Source organism: Taudactylus pleione, unplaced genomic scaffold (assembly GCF_031769625.1).
Source record: "Taudactylus pleione unplaced genomic scaffold, aTauple2 ptg000021l, whole genome shotgun sequence".
Lineage (NCBI taxonomy): Eukaryota > Metazoa > Chordata > Amphibia > Anura > Myobatrachidae > Taudactylus > Taudactylus pleione.
This window is the reverse complement of record NW_028284423.1, coordinates 3203173-3225148: the sequence shown is the minus strand read 5'-3', so window position 1 is coordinate 3225148 and position 21976 is coordinate 3203173. Positions and strand designations below refer to the sequence as shown.

General features: G+C 42.1%; 1 protein-coding gene across 2 annotated transcripts in view; it reads right to left on the bottom strand.

Annotated features, from left to right (window-relative positions):
* Positions 1–18816, bottom strand: part of LRBA (LPS responsive beige-like anchor protein) — a 626758-nt gene extending 607942 nt beyond the window's left edge. For both annotated transcript variants that reach the window (XM_088448343.1, XM_088448354.1), the window contains exon 1: positions 18439–18816. In XM_088448343.1, coding sequence (XP_088304469.1) covers positions 18439–18639 — 201 coding nt within the window. In that variant the 5' untranslated portion in view covers positions 18640–18816. The remainder of the gene's footprint in view (positions 1–18438) is intronic.
* Between the last annotated feature and the right edge of the window lie 3160 nt (positions 18817–21976).

The window sequence follows — 21976 nt, the reverse complement described above, 5'->3', positions numbered from 1 at the left end:
TTTGTGTTAGGTGCCATAAAAACACTATCCTAAGGGGGGATTCCATCAGCCGCAGGACTTGCCTTGGGAGCTAAAACCCAGAGGTTAAGTGCCCGAAACTTTAACATTATTTAAAATGTATTTATTTATTGCATGCAGGGTAAATACTGCCTGCTTTTACATGTAACCCACAAATATTGGCAGTTTTAATTTTATACTGCAATTTACATATGAACTAGCACATGCCCCTCCCCAATCTGACCCTGCACATTTTCTGCCCCACAGGCAGTGCAACATGATATTACCAAAATTCAGAGTTCCCCTTTTTTTTTTTTTATCTTTTGATTTGCTCCTAACTCAGAATCATCCCCACAGTGTACACCATATATTAAAGTGTCATCTCTTCACTAGAAGCTTGACTCTACTTTGGTTACAAACTATGCAAAATGGTGTAACACATTTCTAAGAATGTAGTAGTCATAGAAACAGTGCAAATTAAAAATAGAACTTAATTATACCTTTTATACATAAGATAATTGAACACATTCTAGCAAAGAATTTTTTTGTGCAGAAACTTTGCTAATGCAATAGGGAGTTAACAGTAAGAACAAGATAAAGAAGACTCTTTGCTGGAGGCACTACTTGTGTACAGTGAATATTAAAAAAATGTAACTTAATATATCTCTTAAAATATGACAAAAGACAAACAGACACATTGTATACATAACATATATGTGATGCTGTAGCTCCATTTTCTCTATAATGTGTCTCTATGTAGCCAAATAGGATCATTATTATTATATTGTTTCTACTCTGATACAATTATTGTGATTAATGATATTATGAAATACCTGTTTTTTCCTAATTGAAAAAGGACAAAATTATCTATGTTATGTATACTATGTGTCTGTCTTTTGTCATATTTTAAGAGATATATTAAAAGTTACATTTTATTAATATTCACTGTACACAAGTAGTGCCTCCAGCAAAGAGTCTTCTTTATCTTGTTCTTACTGTTAATTTCTTTCTGACTCTGGGGAGCACCACCAACGTAATAATTCTATTCCACGGTGTGGCTAATAATTAATGAAAGTTGGTTCAAATAATAGCAAACACTAGTTCTACTTGTTTTTGGACTTAATAGACCCAGGTATAACACTCAGTATTAATCCTGTGCGATCCTCAAACCCCTTCTTTTGTTTATGCAATAGGGAGTTAGCCAGAAAAGTACTCTGAAAAACAAACCATCATTACAAGATCAGAATATTCCCAGTTCTCTTATTATACTACCAGCTGGATTAGAGATGCTGCCCACTGCATATTTGTGCCATCGTACGGCATTGTTTTAATAAAGAGGCCATTTCCCCTGTGATCCGAAGGACCGGAGGCCATCAGTGGAGTTCCTGCTAATGCAGCAGAGATTAGTACAAGCCCTAAGCTTCGTTCTAGGCCCTAGGAAAACAAGATACGCTTTGTTTCATAGAGAAAAGTCTCTATGCATACCTTATTTCAATTTCTTTTTAGTTTCCCTTATACCCTAAAAACCTGAGGAAAATATACTATAATTTTTAATGACAGAAACGGAATGCAGCTACTAGCTGACATGTTGCTTGAAGACAGAAAATTAAAATTATAATAAAGAAATGAAACCTCAACATAGCCCCCAATTTAAACCAACCCCCCCCCCCCACACACACACTTAATATTTATTTAACAGAATTAAGTCAATCAGACAATGCTAGTTATCCAACTATGGGCCGGATTAAATTAGAGGCGAAAAGTGCCATTTGGAGATAAGGTTCCGCAGATTTGGACTTTCCACCTGTTTTCAAAGTATCTCCATATTCTATTCCAGGACGATATCGCCTAAGCGGAAAGTCAATGCATTGTAATAGGCAGAAAAGTATCTCCTATGAATAGCAGGAGAAAAAAAGTGCTAAATTGTTATTTTGGAGTGCAAACGTGGGGAAACGACTCAGAACCCTTGGGACAGCCCCCCAAAAGGATAAATCAACAGCAACAAAAAAATAACCTCAGAACACCCCAAAAAAGTACTTTCATTTTGGGGGCGAAAGTAAAAGGTGGGGTGACAAGCATAAAAACTAGCGAAATCGACTTCTTGGGGGTCCGGAAGGATAGGTCAGCTGTTTTGGGAATTGCAGGTACATGTAGCACGTCCGTTTTTGAAGTTTTTTTAAAAAGTTCACTTTAGAAACATTAAAATATGCTAGCACCCATTTTCAAGTACCCCAAATTTGACTGGACTACTTATTTTCACCAAAAAATACTGCTGTATGCATTCTTCTACCCCAAACACTTTTATTAGGTGTATTAGTACACATCTACATTGATTCCTTATGTTAGTGCATCTTTTTTTGGGGTACAGACTGATTTCCCCAATTCTGACAGTACTTTCCGCCTGTTCCTCATTCGTCGCTTTCCGTTCTCGCCTGTTTAGGAATTGAATAGGGAGAAAAGCAGGGACGCGCACAAAGCTTCCGCCTCTGAAACAAGCGAAGGAGATGAAAAGTTGGACAGGCGAAACTTTTCCAACTTTTCGCCTCTAGTTGAATACGGGCCTATATCGGTGTCAGAAGCCTCCTTTAGTGTTCATTCTAGCACCCTGCACCAGTCACAACCCTGCAGATCCTCTTTCCTGCCTGGGTTGTTGAACTCTGCTCTGGTGCTTCTAGCACACTCAGCTAACATAACAGACTACTGAGATACAGACCAGTGTGCTAGAAGCACCAAAGCAGAGAGAGACACCCCAGGCACGAAAGAGGAACTGCACGGTTTGTGACAGGGTGCTAGAATGAATATTACTCCTCTATGAGGGCTCATCAGCACATGGAGGGGTGACAGTAATAAGTAAGCGGCAGCCCTGCTGTATACAGCCGCTTGCCGCGTAGAGAGAGACCCGCGCTGCCTTTAAGCTCCGCCCCCTTCTTTATGCCCAAAGGGCTTTACAAGATGGCTTCTGTGGCCATTAACCTCCCCCCGCGCGCAACACCGCGTGTACAGCAGACCGCTTTACCGCCTCTCTGCCCCGCGTGTAACAGCAGGGAGAGCGAGAGCCCGGCGGGTAGCCTGGTCGCGCTTGTAGCGCACTTATCCCCTGCCCCGCGCTACTGTAACCGCGGGGAGAGGGAGAGCCGGGCGGGAGGAGGGAGAGCAGGCGCCTAGTAGCGCACTTATCCCCTGCCCCGCGCTACTGAACAGCGGGGAGAGGGAAAGCCGGGCGGGAGGGTGAGCAGGTGGTCGCGCTTGTAGCGCACTTTATCAGCTGCCCCGCACCAGACTGAGCCGGGTGCCGAGCTTATCAGCGGGAGAGCATAGTGCTCTGCATTAGCTGCCCAGCATTCTAATTGTGTAAAACCGCTGGGCAGCGGCGAGGCTGGGAGCCGGGGGATGCGCAGGTGATTACTCACTGCGTGGTCCCCGATGGAGTCTCTCTGCAGCTTCAGCACTTCCCTTCTTCCATGTTGAGAATGTGCTGTGGCGGTAAGGAGCTGTCATGCTTTTCATATAAGCGCTGCGCACTCCTTCCTGCCTTCTATAAGGACAGGGCGCCAGGTACCCGGGCCCCACCTTTAGAGAGGTGGCGAAGGGTACCTAGTATAGTGTAAAACGTGTACAAAATAAATAAACCTAAATAAAAGAAAATAATAAACATATATGTGCTGCTGGATCACAGCAGATTGTGACCAGCTCCATGAGGCACATTTTCTAAACTGAGGGCTGATGGGGCATAGAGGGGGAGGAGCTTCACACTTCTAAATAATTTAAAGTGCCGGCTCCAGTTATCCACGCCTCTATACCCCAGCGTAAGCACCTCCAGTGTCCCCTAGTGGATGAAAGAGAAAAGTAAATACCCAAAGAAAAACTAGACCTAAGCGCTGTCAGAGAGCCGCTGGAAAAAAGGGGGGGATGTCAGCCCCTTTAAAACACATATATAAGAAACAAGAAATTCCAGCGCTACTATTGTATATAAAAAGGTTTACCAATGGACACTTGATATGGCAATTCTTATACAAAATTGAATCCAATATTACACTAAAAACATAAAGTGCATATACAAGAAAAATAAAAAATTAAATAATAATGAATAAATAATATGAATGTTTAAAAGACACATATTAGTATGGGTGAACCATATCTGATTGTTCCTTAATGGATCCTCCTTCCAAATAGTACACAGTGTTACTGGTATTGGATGAATGGTTTTTCCCACAGTCCTTGGCAACATTCAGTGGCCGATGCAGATAATAACAAGGCTGTAATAATCCACCAGAGGTAAGTAATCTGCCAAAGTCAACAATCCACCCCTTTTGTTGCACCAGGTGTTGTCCATTGTGCTGTGGGACCCTCATTTCCGAGTTTTGTCTATGATGAATGTGGACACGATGACTGTCAACTAATCAAACCCAACTATATCAGTGGGTATTTGGTCAGAAGGTTGACAGTAACCATGTTGACATTGAAAATGTTGACACCAGCACGTAATCAAAATAGGTTCGAGGAGCTAAGGCCCCAAAGGCCAGCAAGATTAATTCAGTCATAAATATAGTGCTGGAGGACTCCATGCAGAAATAGTTGTAATAACTGTTTTTGATGAAATTATTTGGTCTAACATCACATTTTAGACAATGTAGTATATTGGAGAAGTAACAAATCAAAGTTTAGAAAGACACTTAAAAAAAACTTCAGTATGTAGCTGAGCAACTATTTTCTGTAACTACAGACAAATATTTAGAATCCTAGTTTTCCTTTATCCTGCCTGCAGCACTATGTTGCCTTTAGCAATTTCCTCTTATAGGATATTTGCCTTGCATATGGCACTACAGATGGTGCTAGACTACTTCACAATGAGAATGACGTTCTCACATTATTATGAGATAAGAAGAATGGGTGAAAGAAATTGGGTCACAGAAGTGATGTATTCTTTGATCTATTGAATCATTTCTTCTTTGGAAAGGCTTACATGTACCCAGCAAAGTTTCTAATACACAAGAAAAAAAAACTAAAAGTAATTTACAGCTAGCGGTTTCACACAGTTGCAGAATAAACCATTTTAAACAAACTGAGTAAGCAGCATTAGACCAATATTTCAATTAATAAAAGGGCAAGATGAGAAATTTCCTTAAAACTTCTTGGAATCACATAAGAGTCCTAATACTGACATGAGATGAACACCCCTTTAAACAAATAATCAAATTAGTTGCATGAGCAAATTCATATTTTATAGCTATATCTACTGCAATTCACATGCTCACACTGCTGAAATACCAAAGAAATGGAGGAAAAAGATAGATATACAGCTATATCATAGCACAAATACAGCACTGTCCTGAGTTGTGCAGTATAGTCCTTTCCTATGTGTAAATGCAGACAAACAATAGAGTCTTCAATTTAATTTTAATTTATGACTACATGCATAGAGAACATTGATATACAAGGAAAACATCAGACCCTGTCCCAGATGTATATTTTTTGCTTAACTCATAAATTGTTATTTAACCCACTCATTATCATGATAGATTATTTTTTTTTTGTTTGGGGCGGGGGGGGAGATATTCACCTTGCCAGTTTATCATAAACTAATATTTGGCTCCATTTGCTACAGACAGAAAACAGATTCTCCTGCACTGCACTTCACAGTCCATGCCATTAGGAGTTATTCACCAATGAACCAGTGCTACAGCAGCATGTTGAACGCAAAGCAGCCTACGGACCCTACACTTCCCTGAAAACGTAATTGGTTTGACCAAACTGACTATCTGCACAGTACAGTTCCTGTTCTTTTCTATACAGAATTCAATTTTTATCATCAGTTTACATTTTCTGGACTTTGCGACACCAACAGCACACTGCCACTGAGAATGTGAAGGCGCAATACGATTTGAGGAGACACGCCATCTGTCCTGAAAGCCATGTGAACCTTTGGGAACTGATCATTGTTAAAATTTTCCAGATTTTACTAGAGTTATCTTTTAAGTTAGATGATGGTACAATTAGGACTAAAACATAAATAGGAATGGGAAAGTGTAGATCTGCCTTAGGAAATGTACTAAATTTCTAGCTAAGGTAAGGGACCATTCACACCAATATTTTAATTTCATAATTTAAAATGTACTACTTTGAACAATGTATTTAGCATCCATGTTTCGCGCTAACTTGGTGTGTACTACTGCAGCTCTGTATAAAATGACTACCAATGCTTTTCTCAAATCTCTAGAACAAAGTCCTGCTGGAGTCAGGTCACAAAAGTGGTGAATGCAGTCATGCGAGTTACTGTAACGACACAGACACTGCTCAAGTGTAGATCCATTAATACACACACTGCTTTTCTAGGTAGCACCTGTGCAAAGCTGTTAGTCAAACTCTGCCTGCCTAGCTACAGAAGCACCTACCTCCTATCATCACCACCTGCTGCAGGGGAGTGAAGAAAACATTAGGATGTATTAGCCGTTCCGGGAAGTAACCTAATTAAATTACAAAAATTTAATTAGAATGTGAATCAGAGTGGAGGAAGTGATTGACCCATCAAAGCTGCCCTTAAGTTTTGTTGAATTATGATGCAATTATTCATTGAAATAACTGAATTTCAAGAAAGTCTAGATTATTATGAACAAAAGATATGCAAATTAATTAAAAATAAACTAAAACATGTTCTTTTTGATGTACATACAAGATATAACAGTTTAAATACATACAGATAAAAGTAAACTATACTCTAATATTTCCCAAACTTTATTAAATCATGGCGCCTTAGCGTATCAGCATTTTTTTCACAACACCCCTAGGCCAAAAGTTTCTTATTGAGAAATTCAGAAAACATCATTAAATAAAGTAAACCGGTCACCCTTAGGTTCAGTTATGTGGTGGTGGACAGAGTTGGGCTTTTGCTTTTCCACATATTTTAGGACCAGTAACATTGGTTTTGACTATTACATTGACCATACATAATTTGGGGGGGGGTATTCTCCGACTTAACTACTTCCCGACAAAGTAAACATCGCGGTGCATTAAATAGCTCTGGGAGCTCCCTCCCGTCGGTATTCAATTGTTGTTTAATTGAATCGCCCCCTTGGTTTGGTCTTGAACACCAACCCGTGGCACCCCTGCAAGTACCCCACGGCAGGCAGTTTGGGAACCACTGCTATACTCTATCAGGCATAGGCAACACTAGGGCCAATCAAAGCATATTTAAGTGGCACTCGTGGTTTCCGTAGCTTTCCTAGTATGCTCTCTGCTCCTCCCTTCATAGGGGAGACATACTTAGTATGCTATACACAAATCAAATTGAAAGAGCCAAGCATGGCCTGCATACCCAACAAAGTCTGGGCCTCTGGTGAGTGAACCCTGATACAGTTAGTCCTGCTCATAGTTGAACAACAGTACAAAGTTATAAAGCATGACTTCCTCTCCAGACCACAAATCACCAATTTAACCTGACCAAACTAGATTAAAAAAAGGAAGGACAGGGGAGCCACTAACATTTTTAGCTCCCATAATTATTTTTATATGTTGCAATGGTTTCACCACTCACTATTTTGGTGCTTGTAAAGTTACGATTTGGCACTCACAGAAAAAAAAAAAAAACCATCACCTACCCTGCTAGCATTCCTGCCATGCTGTTTTAGCAGGACACCGCGCCCTGCCAGATTTCAAAATACACCCTGTCCTTATGGCAGCGTACAGCTGAAATATCCTGCAGAGTGCAGTTGCCACCTGCGGGCCGCTGTGTCCTGCGGGTAAGAAACGTTGCAATGCAGTGCTCACCGCAGGTAAATAGATGCCGTGCACAGTGAGTGGAGAGCTTAGGGGCACCCCAGAATGTCCCCAAGAGCTGGGCACTCCCCCAAGAGTGATTAAAAGGTGGAGCATCTTAAGGACACCGACGCTCGTAGCCATGCCCCCTTTTCGGCATGCAGGATAGTTCTTTTATGGTCCTGCGCCCTGCCCCATGCTGGACCTAGATCGATCACTACCTTGCTCTACATTATAATGATGCCAGCTTAAACCAACTCAGTAATTGAAATGCTATGCTGGTAACACATCAAGGGTGGGATGTACTAAAGTGAAAATGCGGCCAAAACGTTGAAAACTGCAGTTTTTCTGAGTTTTGACTGTATTCCCCATATGTACAAGGCTCCAGAAAGCAAAACTATCCAGAGCTTGTACCCAGTAAGCAACACAATCTATTGCTGTTACCTAATAGAAGCCTACAGGCTTCTTTCCGGATGCCTCCCAGGGTCCCCTGCAGCTCACACATTGAGAAGCGCAGGACTCCCAAGTCATAAATTAGAAGTCCCCTATTCACTAAGGGCAGCTCTTTTCGGAAGAGATTTCCTTTGCAAGTGTAATCGCATTTGTAAGTGCATACCAGTAGGTGGCAGAATATATTTCATCTATGATGCAATGGCTTAATACATCTCGCCCCAAGTGAGAACGTAAAACAATTTGCAAGTTTTTGTTGCCTACACAGTGACGACAGAAAGCAGAGAGTTAATTTCTTCACATAGTCCTGACTGCCTAAAAGTGGAACTGAAAAATACATTCTAAAAAGCCCCTTCGAGCACTACCCCCTCATTCTCATAAAGCATGAAATTTGAATGTGAAAGGCTCTTGTGCACACCTATGATATATGGGGAACTACCACAGCTAATCTGAAGAAATAAAGAGGGATGTGTCCATAGTGGGCACCAGTATATAGCATTGTTTTTTTGTGACTGTGGCCTAACCTCACACTACCAAACATTATGAAGGCCTTTGATATTTATCTACAAATGTTAACCCCTAATATTTTTTTTAAATTAATGTTTATGTAATAGGTTCAGAGTTTAAGGAACCAGCGTGTTTTCTGCAAGTTTGCAGCTAAACCAGCTTTGTAAGCAATTGACGCTTTAAATATAGCCAAAAACATGCTGATTTCATAAACTCGGAAATTAACACAACCCCCATGGTGTTCTTAGAGGGCACTTCTCTGATAGCTCACTGGATGGATGAGCAAGGCAATACGGTCTTCTTAAACATTATTAGTCAAGGTAAGATTTAACATTTTAAATCCCACGAACTTCACATTTTTAAAGAGCAAAACAATTTCAGGCATTTTGGGAAGAAGGAAGGTGAAGCTCTTGAACAATGACATTTTAAATGTAATCATGGCAGAGGACCAGGCTGCAACTTAACAATGGAAATGAAGCAACATTAGGGAAACACATCAAGGCAGGGGGTAGAAGATAAAAACATCAAAGCTACTTGGAACTAAGATAAATGGCCTGTATTATCAACTGACAACTTAATTTAACTTTACTCACACAAGAAGCAGGGGGAGAGCTGAAGGCTGATGATGCTTCACTCATATACACACACACACACACACCATGCCTGGATTACTTTTTGTAGAGCTCCCAACATGATAGTATATGGCATGCAGTCACAGGTCACTGTGCACTTTACAAGTGAAATGTATGTTGTCAGCAACCCTTGTAAAGAGCAGCCGAAATCACAGTGAACGAGCCCAGTGACTGCATTACCAAGTAATAAACAAGGCTTGGTATACACCTCACATCAGACTGGAAGCAGCGACCACCCAATTCATCAGATGAATTGGGTGGACTTGGGGGTACACACTAAATGGCCAATATATTGTATAGTGTACCCAGCTTGAGTAAAAATAGAGAGTTCAGAGAGTGGACCATCTATCATAAACCCAAAATCAATGATCAGTCACCAGCTAAAAGAAGGGTGCTCTCTCCTATCACAGCGGTACAGAGAGAAATAAAATATGTTACATAGGTGGGAATGGCCTTTGACTAGTGTTACAATATGGCCAGCAGTACATTTGCATTGAGAAATATGTATGAAGCCTTCATTTTTCTGCAAGGGTTACTCATCTTTAGGAAGCCAGGATATTGATTCTCAAGTGTGGAGTCAGATGCCCTCAAAAATACCAGCAAATCCTTGGTCAAGTTGTTTTACCTTAAGAGTTCTAAGGGCTCATTTAATTGTATCTCATAGCAATATATTTTATGAGGCCTAACCTGATAAACTGACTTTAGCCAGCAAGGTATCTGTAATTATGTCACAGCGATAGTCGTTATTCACAGTGCATCTTACATGCCTTCAAGTAGGGCAAGAGGTAAATGCCCGTAAGTTCCAAAGCATAGGGAAGCATCGGAACATTAAATTCGGTAATTGTTGGTTCATGTTAGTGCACTGTATTGCTGAATTAAGTTTTTTTATACTTCTTACTGGGGTATTCAATATGGAGCGAAAAGTCATTTTTTGCGATAATTTCACACCGATGACGTCATTTTTCGCTGGTTTTGGTTTTACACTGTATTCAATTTCAAATTTAAAAAAAAAGGGGATAACTTTTCACCACTGAATAGGTGGCGAAAAAGTGCAGAATTGGAGTTTAGGGGTGCAGGCTTAAAAATAAATAGCCTGCATCCCTGGGCATGTCATTTTAAAATAAACTGTGTCAAAAAAAAAAAAAAAAATATGGACACCCCAAAAAAATTATTTTAAATTTGGGATAAAAAAAAAAGGGAAAAAAAAAGTGTTTAAAAATAGGGAAATTGGTTCAGGGCTATTCTGCAAGTATGCGGCAGGTGTTCTCTAGAATAGGCTATTAGCGGCAGGTGAATATTTGCAGAATTTTTAAATAAAGACTTTAGGGACTTAAAAATATGCTAGTACCCATTTTCATGTACCCCAAATTTGATGGGACCACTAAAAAAAAAATAACCTAAGTGCTCTTCTGCAGCACTTCTTCAATGTCGGGAAAAAAGCACCTGCTGCGGCTATTTAAATCCCCGACTTTCATTTGCAGGCTAAAACGGGGGTACCCATAGTGATCCCCCATGTTTTTACAGTTTTAGGGGGGTCCTACAATTTATTCCAGGTAAATTACGTTTTTTTTTACGCAGATCCCACTTCGCAGGTTTTTATTTTCGTAGCTTTTATATTGAATACGGGGATAAAGCGGGCGCACGCCCGATACTTTATCCCAGGAAAATCTCCGATGTGGAGCGAAAAGTCAAGCACAGACTTTTCGCTTCCATATTGAATACCCCTGTTAATGTTGGTTGTGGTATGTTATCTACCTTACCAAATTAAGGTAAGTTAAAAAAAAAAAAAACACTAATGAAAAGGACTAGGACTCTCATAAGAACCTTGGCCTCACAGAAATTCCATTCACACAGAGTCGGTATTACATTCATCCCAAGTTAACTGCGGAAGATCGTTTTACTATTAGTAATAAGTGACGTCCCCACTTCGTAAAGGAGCAGGTGTCAGTAACACATGACAGTTTAAATTAACTGAATCCTGGTGTCCACAAAAGACACATCAGTGGCATTGCTGAACATTTATGTTACCAGAAAATAATTTTATGGTCAGCTCAAAAATTCCAAAGCTGATGAGAATTGAATATTTATATTAAGTATCTCCATGCTTAGAAGTTTGCAAGAGATCATCATGAACCTTAGGCTTTTGAGCCAGTTGATCAATAAAGTAAACATGACATGCCCCTAACTGGTGTCAAAAAGCATGCTTTTATTAGCCTTTTCTTAAAAATTAAGTAAAAGCAAGTCAATGGGTATGGGAATTAAACTTAAGCTCCTTTCAGACTAAACATCCGGGAATTTCCTGGGTCTCAGCCCGACCCTGCTCTTTACCAGGGTCGGGCTGAGAGCCGGGAAATTCCCGGAAAATCGGAACTTCGTTCAGGGTTGTTTGCATTTACACATAGCAAAAATCTGGGTTAATGCACGTTCACATGCAAAAGGGTTATTAGTGGTTCCATAGACTACCTCACCCACTTGCACTTGTGGCTGCACAAGAGGAGCAGACGGGGTTTCACTTCTAGATGACAGCACACAAGTACATGCTGCGGCGGAGGCACAGTAATTGGAAAATGGCTCCTCACTTATTACCAAAGGACTCGGGACTATACAGCTTTTACATTGTGGTAGCTTAAGTATTCAGCTAATCATTTGCTACTATTGGCTGTTGGAGAAGAGGGAAGATAGACACCCTTATACTGCAAATTAGGTCTGTTCCTGAGGAAAGCACCTATAACCATTTGTTGTCATCATTATCACAGTGACTGATTGAACCAACTGACTTTAATACTGTGGGCATTTTTAAGTGCTACGGTTTATGAAGATAGAGAATTTGTTCTGGAGGACAATGTTAAATATTGAGAATATTTGTAACCTGGCTCTTTGAAGATATATGCCTTTCTATAAAAAAAAGGCATATGTTCACTTTTATGATAATAAAGTATTCTTTTTACAATAAGTATTTAATTTATTTTTTCCTAAATTTGTGAAAACACCCTTCACAGTAACCTAGATGAAGATATGTGGTTAATTTCTGGTTGGATTCAGACTCCTTGATAAAGCTGTGGGTTTTTTCACCCTTATTTTCTTATTTCTTAGAATTGTTAATTAGAATTTTTTTGGACTACAATTCAACCACAGTCTCAAGGCACATTGTGGTGAGCAGAGAGGCTTTGGAATGCCCTTCTGACTTCGTTTGGCAATATAACATCCTCCCCCTTTCCTCCCTGTTGCATGCTAATAGTTATGAGCCAGCATGGAGACTTTCAAAAGAGATAATGATTTGTAACATAACGAAGAATCCTAACTATCAGACACATGCTTAAAATGGTCTTAATTTTATATTTAAAAGAAACAAAAAAATTATACAGTATGTGGGATTACTGCTCTAAATTTTATTCTGGATACTAAAAAGAAGTTTCCTGTATATCTTAAAAACAAACAAAATTGCCATGAAACAAGAAAAAGTGCTAAACAAAAAGGAACTATTTAAATAGACGCAGAAAACTCATTCTACACAATATAGGTTAGGATTTGTGTTCACTCCTTCCCAAATTAATAGTTCTATAACAATCTAATATAGAATACAAAAAAAGTGAATATGTTAGCACTGCAGGTATTATTAACATAGGTTTCTGTGAGGCAGGACTCCCACAGTGAAACCTTAAACCAAGCACTGGACATAGAAAGAGCATAGTTCTTGTTTAGAGAAGACATTGTAACTGATCCTAGGTCTCAAGTGAAGACACCAGTTTCCTAAGGTCTAATTATTCTGTTTAAATGGTGGATTTAGACACATACCATATTGCCAAAAGCAGCAAACCTATTTCCTGGATATGTATTTAAACTTTGTAAAACAAGTTGGACAACTGTAAGGGAAGACCTTAACGTAAGCCTCAAAACTTCTGTGAGCTTTTCATTCGGCATACTGAAAATTTAAGGTTGCATTGTTACCAGAAACTAATTTCCCTTCCTGCCCTTAAACAATTGCAAGAAATAAATGACACTTTTCTTTTTGTTACAATTTTTTTTTTATCATAAACCAAAGGGTTTTAGTAGAAGAAGAAAAAAAACAAAAAAAAAAAAAGTATATTAATGTATTTTGCAGGTCAATGAAGTAGTGCATATGTGTCTTTTCAATTAAGATCACTCAGAGCCCTTTCCTGGCATTAAAAGACACTAGTGCTGACGATACTATTATTTTGGCAATTAAGGTTCTGGGTGGGTGGCTCAACAGAGGAAGCATGTTAATATTTTCTCTGTTACACCCACTACCCAATACTGTAAGAAGCTGGGCACATAGCTCTGAAACTGATTGCATGCCCCCTGCGTAGCCACTAAATTAAGCAGAACTCCCCTAGACAGCATGATCGGGATTGTGCAAAAATATTTACATTTCCACAGATCATTCATTTTAATAATACTAAACACTTTGCATCAATCACATACACACAAAATGCTATATATTCACACACAGACTAATACAAGGACTCCTTGATATTTATGTTGCATTCTTTCTTTTAATGGGTATGTAAATATGCCAACTTAGTTATCAGAAACCACAGCTGGTTTTCGGACTGCTTTTCATTCACAAAAGTAGTTTTAACAATGCAAAGCTAAATCCCACTCATGCCATAAAAGTATCCATTTCCTGGATGACATGACAGTACAAATCATCTGACCTAGGCCTACAAAGGATACTAAACTCAATGACTGTAGCTTAAAAGAAGGACACACTCTTCCTGTATGAATCTGAGGCACACGTGGTATGATAAGGCTGCCTGTTGCAGTTTAAATATAATTAACATTAGCTTGCACTACACATTTTCTGCATGAGAAGGCCTGACTGAAGCACCTGCACTGAATCGTATTCCATACACCTGCTGATCACAGCTCTAGCTAACCCTGAGGCAATATCTCCCTAGAATAATAAGACAGAACCACCTGATGCCTGTGTTTAACTACATCAGAATAGGCATTTCAAACTGACAGAGCAGATTGCTCATTTAGCACACAGTTATCTTTGCCACATAATGTACAATAATTTTAATATACCAAACACCTGTATACACTGAGTTCTCATATCACCACTTGTGTGTTTATTAGGAAATCTTGTGTATTATAAAGATCTAGTAGCGTTTGTGACCCTTCATTCGCCATGTTGCAAGTGCCTTTCATTGCAGCAGTGGGAGCCGCATGATGTAGACTGAACAGACATTCCTTAGTATATAAAAAGTCGCAAGTAATCAATTTCATGTCCTGTGCCAGAAAGGGCATTGGTACCTCCCCCCCCCCCTATATTTTAAACAGGGATAGTGCGCGGCAAAGGGGCACACCAAAAAAAGGGGCGTGGCCTCACAGGAAAGGAACGTGGCCACACAAAAGTACCAATTCACATTACACCGCACAGTAGTGACCATTATTCACATTACAACACAATGTACTACCCCAAACCCTTTATACATGTTACACCACACAGTAGAGCCCCTTATACACATTATGCAACACAGCAGTGCCCCTTTATACATATTATGCCCACACAGTAGTGCTCTAAGGGGATTCTCAAATTTAAGTCATAGTACTAATAATCCCCCCTCAACCCACTCAAATGCATGCACTGTGACTAGTCTGCAGCTGCAGCACTAGAACAGCACCACTGATAGAGTCCCTCTGACTGCCGGGGATCAAACAGGCTCCCTGCTGTCACTGTCACACACCTGCTGGTGCTGGCCCCCACCGGAAAGGTCACTGTCTGTGTATGACCTGCTGCAGACAGTGCTCGCTCACTGATGGACACAGCGCCGCCAACAACCATACTGCACTTGAGGGTGACTCACCAACAGCTCCTCACCATAGGAAATGTGGGAGCAGAGGAGAGACGTCATGAGTGACATGCCCCTTCAGTAGAAGAGTGGTGGGGGGAGCCAGTTCCACTCTCTGTGGCGGCACCAGCCACACCACCCTAGTTACGGCCCTGATTACATATAACCATAACTTCAGAATTTGAAGATTTATGACCTTTACAAAAAGTTTGCATAACTGCGCATTGATTTATAATAATTGTATAGTTTACAGGTGACAAAATCACAAATTTCTATAGTATAAGTATTTACAAAAGTCACAAGCTTTCACATATAAAGCAAATACCAAGAACATTGAAAGATACAGAGGGACAGAGTTCGCAGATTCCAAACACTCTTGCAGGATATTGGCCGACCACTACGATCGAAGTTAAAACACAATGACCCAGATATAGAGTTGCACACAATTCAGACGCATTGTGTGCTTGGAAATAAATGTGAGTATCTGCCTACAGCCATGGCCAAAAGTTTTGAGAATGACAAGTATTGGTTTTCAAAGTTTGCTGCTTCAGTATTTGTAGACCTTTTTGTCAGATGTTACTATGGTACACTGAAGTAAACTTAGAAGCATTTCATAAGTGCCAAAGGCTTTTATTGACAATTACATTAAGTTTATGCAAAGAGTCAATATTTGCAGTGTTGACCATTCTTTTTGAAGACCTCCGCAATTTGCCCTGACATGCTGTCAATCAACTTCTGGGCCACATACTGACGGAGTGCCGCCCATTCTTGCCTAATCAATGCTTGGAGTTTGTCAGAATTTGTGGGTTTTTGTTTGTCCACCCACCTCTTTTGGATTGACCACAAATTCTCAATGGGATTAAGGTCTGGGGTGTTTCCTGGCCATGGACACAAAATTTCTATGGTTTGTTTCTCGAGCCACTTAGGTAACACTTTTACCTTATGGCAAGGTGCTCCATCATCCTGTGTCATGCCAACAGTAAAAGCATACTGAGACCATTCATGTGTGGGGTTGCTTGGCTGCCAAGGGAGTGAGATAATTCACAATTTTGCAAAAGAACACAGCCATGAATAAAGAATGGTACCAAAACATCCTCCAAAAGCAACTTCTCCCAACCATCCAAGAACAGTTTGGGACTAACCATCGCCTTTTCCAGCATGATGGAGCACCTTGCCATAAGGAAAAAGTGATAACTAAGTGGCTCGGGGAACAAAACATTGAAATTTTGGATCCATGGCCAGGAAACTTCCCAGACCTTAATCCCACTGAGAACTTGTGGTCAATCCTCAAAAACCCACAAATTCTGAAACTCCAAGCATTGATTAGGCAAGAATGGGCGTCCATCAGTCAGAATGTGGCCCAGATGTTGATTGACAGCATGCCAGGGCGAATTGCAGAGGTCTTGAAACAGTAGGGTCAACACTGCAAATATTGACTTAATGCAATTGTAAATAAAAGCCTTTGACACTTATGAATTGCTTGTAATTTTACTTCAGTATACCATAGTAACATCTGACAAAAAAGTCTAAAACACTGAAGCAGCAAACTTTGTGAAAACCAATACTTGTGTAATTCTCAAAACTTTTGGCCATGGCTGTATATTCAGAGTTGACCGCACGGCCCCCATCCATCGCTTGTGAAATTCAATTCAGTGCGATGATGAATAGCCCCGGGAGTGAGCTCCCGCAGCTATTCAATTCAACGCACTGTTTGGGCGGGCAAAGGATTTCGTCTCACACACCCCTGGGGATGCGAAGAGAAATCCGACAAAAGTGCCGGGCACGCAGCTGTTTGCCGGCTTAGCACAACGCTAACAGCCGCGTGCCGGTTACCGCTCCTTAATACCCAGGCTAAGTCACGAGAACCGGCATTCTCTGACTTACCTGCTTCCCAACAAGGCACACAGCACATTGAATTGAATAGCTGCGGGAGCTCCCTCCCGCGGCTATTCATCATCGCGCTGAATTGAATTGCCCCCAATGAGTGCAGACTTTCAACGGCTCTACCCTTGATGCAAGATTCATCTGAAAATCATAAGCACAACTCTGAATACCTTGTGATTCCATCTGCATGCCCACAGCACACATCCTATGTGCAAATGCCCAGTTACCTTCACTAAGCTGCAAGTGGAGATGCAGCTGAGATGTATACAACGCTAAACTGCCCATAGTTGCTCAGTGCTGCATATGCAGGCGCATGTACAGTTGCTAGAGAATGTGGGATCAGTCTGCAGATCTAGGGATAGATATCAGAATCATCATATCATATCCAGCAATGTGATAGCTACCAATTGTTTTATTGTGCGCATGCACAGAAACATTCAGAGCTTCGAGCATGTGAACATTAGTTAAGCTTCGGACACCTGGAAGTGGCACAGAAGCAGCCAGCCATTGTATGGGCATCAAAAAGCTGAAATTGATGACTGACAACCAGTGGCAGATTTTGCCTAGGGGCTGCGAGGCTGCAGCCCTCCAATTAAAACCTGCCACCTCATTGTAATCAGAACTGCACTCTACACTGTTACTGGCAGTGGATTCCTAGTGGAAGCGCCAGCTGCCAATCAGATACACAACAGGCAGTCTCAGGGGGGAGGTGGGACTGCCAGTCCGGGCTGCTATAGCAGAGAGCAGCTTCCAGGATGAAGCCGCTACTCTGTCTTTCAGCCAGCCCTACCAGGCTCCTAGGAGCTGCAGACGATGCAGCCCTATGGAAGCCGGTGAAAGTGCGCATGTTCGGCTCTCCGCCGCTGTCACATCGTTTTTGCAGGCACTGTGACTCAGCCAGTAGCTACACCCGCAGTGAGTCCCCCTCGGGATCAGTCTTCTCGGCAGCAGAGGCCCCCCACCTCTAAGAGCGTAGGAGCCACCGCTGCTGACAACTACGGCATACCTGCAATTCAAATATGTACTTCCATCGAATCGTGAACATCAAGGTTGCTATTCATCAACTTCCGATGTCCATCCCTACACAGAGCGGAGTTGCGTGCAACTCAGAATCAGGCCCAATAAGAACAGAGGTCTCTCAGCACCAGGCAGAAGTACAGTATGTACACATACCCCTGTGATCACCCCCTCAGAGAGAGAGACTGCGCTCAGGAAGTTGTCAGAGGTATGTATGTATGTGGTGTGGTATTGCAGCTGCCCTGTCATATGAACCTGCTACCATTAGCCCATAGTGCATGAAGGGGGAAGCTCAGGAGGAGCAGGGAAGCTTAGAGCAAGGTGACCTGCAGGAGGATGTGACACTCTGCAGAGTGACTGTTCTGGCCGCATCTCATACTCACCAGGTTGAAGACAGTCTCCACCAGGTCTCTTGTGCTCACCTCCCCGACCTCCAGCAGCCCGCTCAGCACTGCGAACTTCATACGAATGCCCCGAATGGGCACTCCCGGGCCTAGGGCCATGGCACCTCCAGGGTCGGGGCCCTCCGCTGCCGCTCTCCTCTCCTCACCTGTTGTCTGCACCTGTCTTTCCTGGCCGGCCATGGCTGGGTGCAGGGTCGCACAGGGCCCGCCGTGCCTCGCTAGCTGTGGGATAAGGCTGCCTTCGGTGCCGGGGTAATGTGGGGGCAGACGGGCGCCGGTATCCGGGCCGGGACTGCTGCTGCTACCGCCGCACACCGGGAACTCCTCCCTGTATCAGGTGCGCCGGGATCAGCGCCCCCTCTCACTCACTGCAGCGTCCTAGGAAGTGGCCGCCGCCGCTCCCCGCCCCCTGCGCCCCGCCATTGGTGCCTGTCACCGCTGCCCTGCACACTACTGGCTGCCAGCTGCGGGCTCCTGCCACGGCAGCGCTACCATTGGTCTGTCCTGTCCCTGGCGCTCGAGCTCATTGATTGGACGGTATCTCTCTCCAGCAGACCTTTTTCCTCCCCGCCGCAGGTAGAGCCAGCAGTAGCTGGCGCCGGTGGTAGCACATGGGGGCGGCACCGTGCACCCGGGGACACTCACCTAGTCGGGTTAGAGCCTCGAGTGTGAGGAGGAAAAATTGCATGCTTGCTTTATGCAGCACCTATATATTACTATTCCAGATACAGTAATATTATATACATTGCCTGCTACTCTTACACATATATATATATATATATATATATATATATATATATATATATATATATATATATATAGTACCTTCCAGATATAGTACTTACATATTATATACACTGCCTGCTACTTCCCACACTATATATTACACTTCTAGCTATAGTACATATTATATATGCTGCTTGCTACTTCCCACACTATATATTACTATTCTAGATATTAAGGATCGCAACTGCCACAGCGCACGCAGTTGACCGATTGTTGCGTACTGCGTATGCATCGCAGTGCACAATGGGCACGGTAAGCCATTGCAGAGTGAGTGACAGGTAGTCAGCGTATGGGGGTGGTGACGGGCAAGTGGTTGGAGAGACGCAGGCGTGCCTGTCCGTTTGAACGCCGTTATACGGACGTGCCTATATTAGCCATTGCAAGGGCATACGCAGCTTGAGTTCTTACTGTGTGCAACGAGGTTAGTAATTTCTAAGGTCAGGGCTGCTTTAATTCCGCATGAGGGGTCGATGGTACTCGATGTTACCGATGTATACGCAGGACTGCAAGGTATTACGGATGTGAGAGAGCTGGCGTCTCTGCTTGCAGTGTGAGCATTCATTAGCATATTTTCGCAGCAGACCTGTGTGTGATTACAGAGCTGCGATAGCAAAAGCGATCTGTAATTAATCAGACCCATAGTACATATTATATAAAGTGCCTGCTACTTCCCACACTATATATTACTCTAACAGATCCTGTACAGTACATACATATTAAAATCCACTGGGTCAATCCAATAAGGTGCGCGTTAGGACCTGCAAACCATTGTCACGGCGAACTCGCAGTGCGAATTTCATTTGCAATCCAATTTTAAACTTGCATTAATTTTTCAGGGTAAATTTACATTTATTTTGTGCGCAACCTCCTGTGCAGTTGAAAGTTAGGGAATATATCACGACACTGGGCCTGATTCAGACCCGCTCGCAAGCGGGTCGATGGTGGCCCAGTGCGCATGCGCACGACGGAGCCGGCTCCGTCGTGTGCGAGACCTGGATAGCGACGGGCTCTGTTAGAGCCGAAAGCACTCTTGGGCTTGCGGCAACAAGACCCTACCACAAGGGTCTTGTCGCAAGCCCGATGGTCGCGATGTTCTTGACCATCACGACCATCTTCCTGGCCGCTCGCTATAGCTGTGGGTGGTCACTTCCCAAGAGGCCGCCCTAAAAAAAAAACCCAAAGGCCGGCCCTGAATCAGAGCAAGCATTCTGTCAGAGCGTCCGGCTCTGAATCAGGGCCACAGTGCAGAAACACTGGAGGGTTTTATTGTAAATAGCATACTTTGTCTAATAAAACATGTCAGTTTTCTGGTCATTTTCTCTAAAAAGCTCAATAATGGGTTAAATGATGTGGAACAAGGGGATGTAGTCAGGATCCCTGCAGTGACCATCCTGATGGTCGCAATACCGGCAGCAGAATCCCAACTATCAAAATACCAATGAATCCCGTCGGTGAGTATTAGAGTTAAGCACTAGGGGGAGGGTTAGGCTGCCAAAGTGGATTGGTAGGTTTACAATACTCAGCATAACTAGTAAGGATTTTGACCGTTGGTATTTCGCTGCTGGTATTGTGACCATCTGGATGGTCACTGCCGGGATATTGTACCCAACCCGGGACAGGTACGTGAAGGTGTTGTATTGACAGAAGAGAGGTTTTTAGAATTTGCACATGCAAGGTAACACTTTTTTTTTTTAAATTCTTTACAAACTTGTATAAAAACACTATACATACATTTTTCTATACCCCAAAATACTGGAAAGACTTTAATTTGCTGGAAAAAATAAGCGCTATCATTTTTCTGTGGCCCACAGAAGTTTAGAATACAGCCTATAACAATAAGCCATATCACTTCTAGAGAGACTTAATGGCAACATTTGTATAAGGTAAGATCGTTTCGGGAATATAATGCTTTTAAGTATCTCTATTCTGCCAAGTAGAGACAGTGGAAGCAAAGGCCAGCCATCCAAAAGGTGTTCAATCTTTGCCAATATAGGTGTGTAGTTTGCACTGCATAGCCTAGAGAGAATTTAAGTAATATGTATGCCAAGTTATTTCAGGGAGGATTCCGCTCTTTAAATGGGCTGATTATAAGGGTTGGTAATCAGATTGAGAAAATAAATTCAACGCATGTATTCTGATTTGTGATAACTCATCCTGTACCCTGCAAAGGAACCAAAACAAATTAGGATATCTGCCACTGTAGGGACTGAGAGGGGTGAGTTTGTAATAAACAACATCATATCATCAGCAAGTAATGCTAATTTAGTCTCTTGCGTTCCCACTCGGATCCCCGTAAGGTGTTTACAACTTAAAGCAATGGCCAGGGGTTCTAATGCTAAGGCAAATATAAGTGGGGAGTGGGTACAACCTTGCCTAGTGCAAGTGCAGTCTGAGCTCCTGGAAAACTACAACCACTGCTGAATAGTAAAAACCTTGCAAAAGTTCACCATTGAGTTATGGCCCCACACAAAACCAGTTTGATCCGGGTGTACCAGCGAAGGAAGCACTAATTTAAGGCGTTCTGCCATAATGTTTGTGGTGATTTTGTAATTTGAGTTTAGAAGAAATATGGGTCTATAGGAACCAGGCAGTTCCAGGTCCCTACCAGAAAGAACTTGAGGGTCGCCAAATGAATCTATCTTGGTAGCGTTTTTGTTTCAAGAATGGAACTGTAAACAGCCACCAACGTATTTCCAATTCTAGGGAGCAAAATTTTATAATAATATTTTAT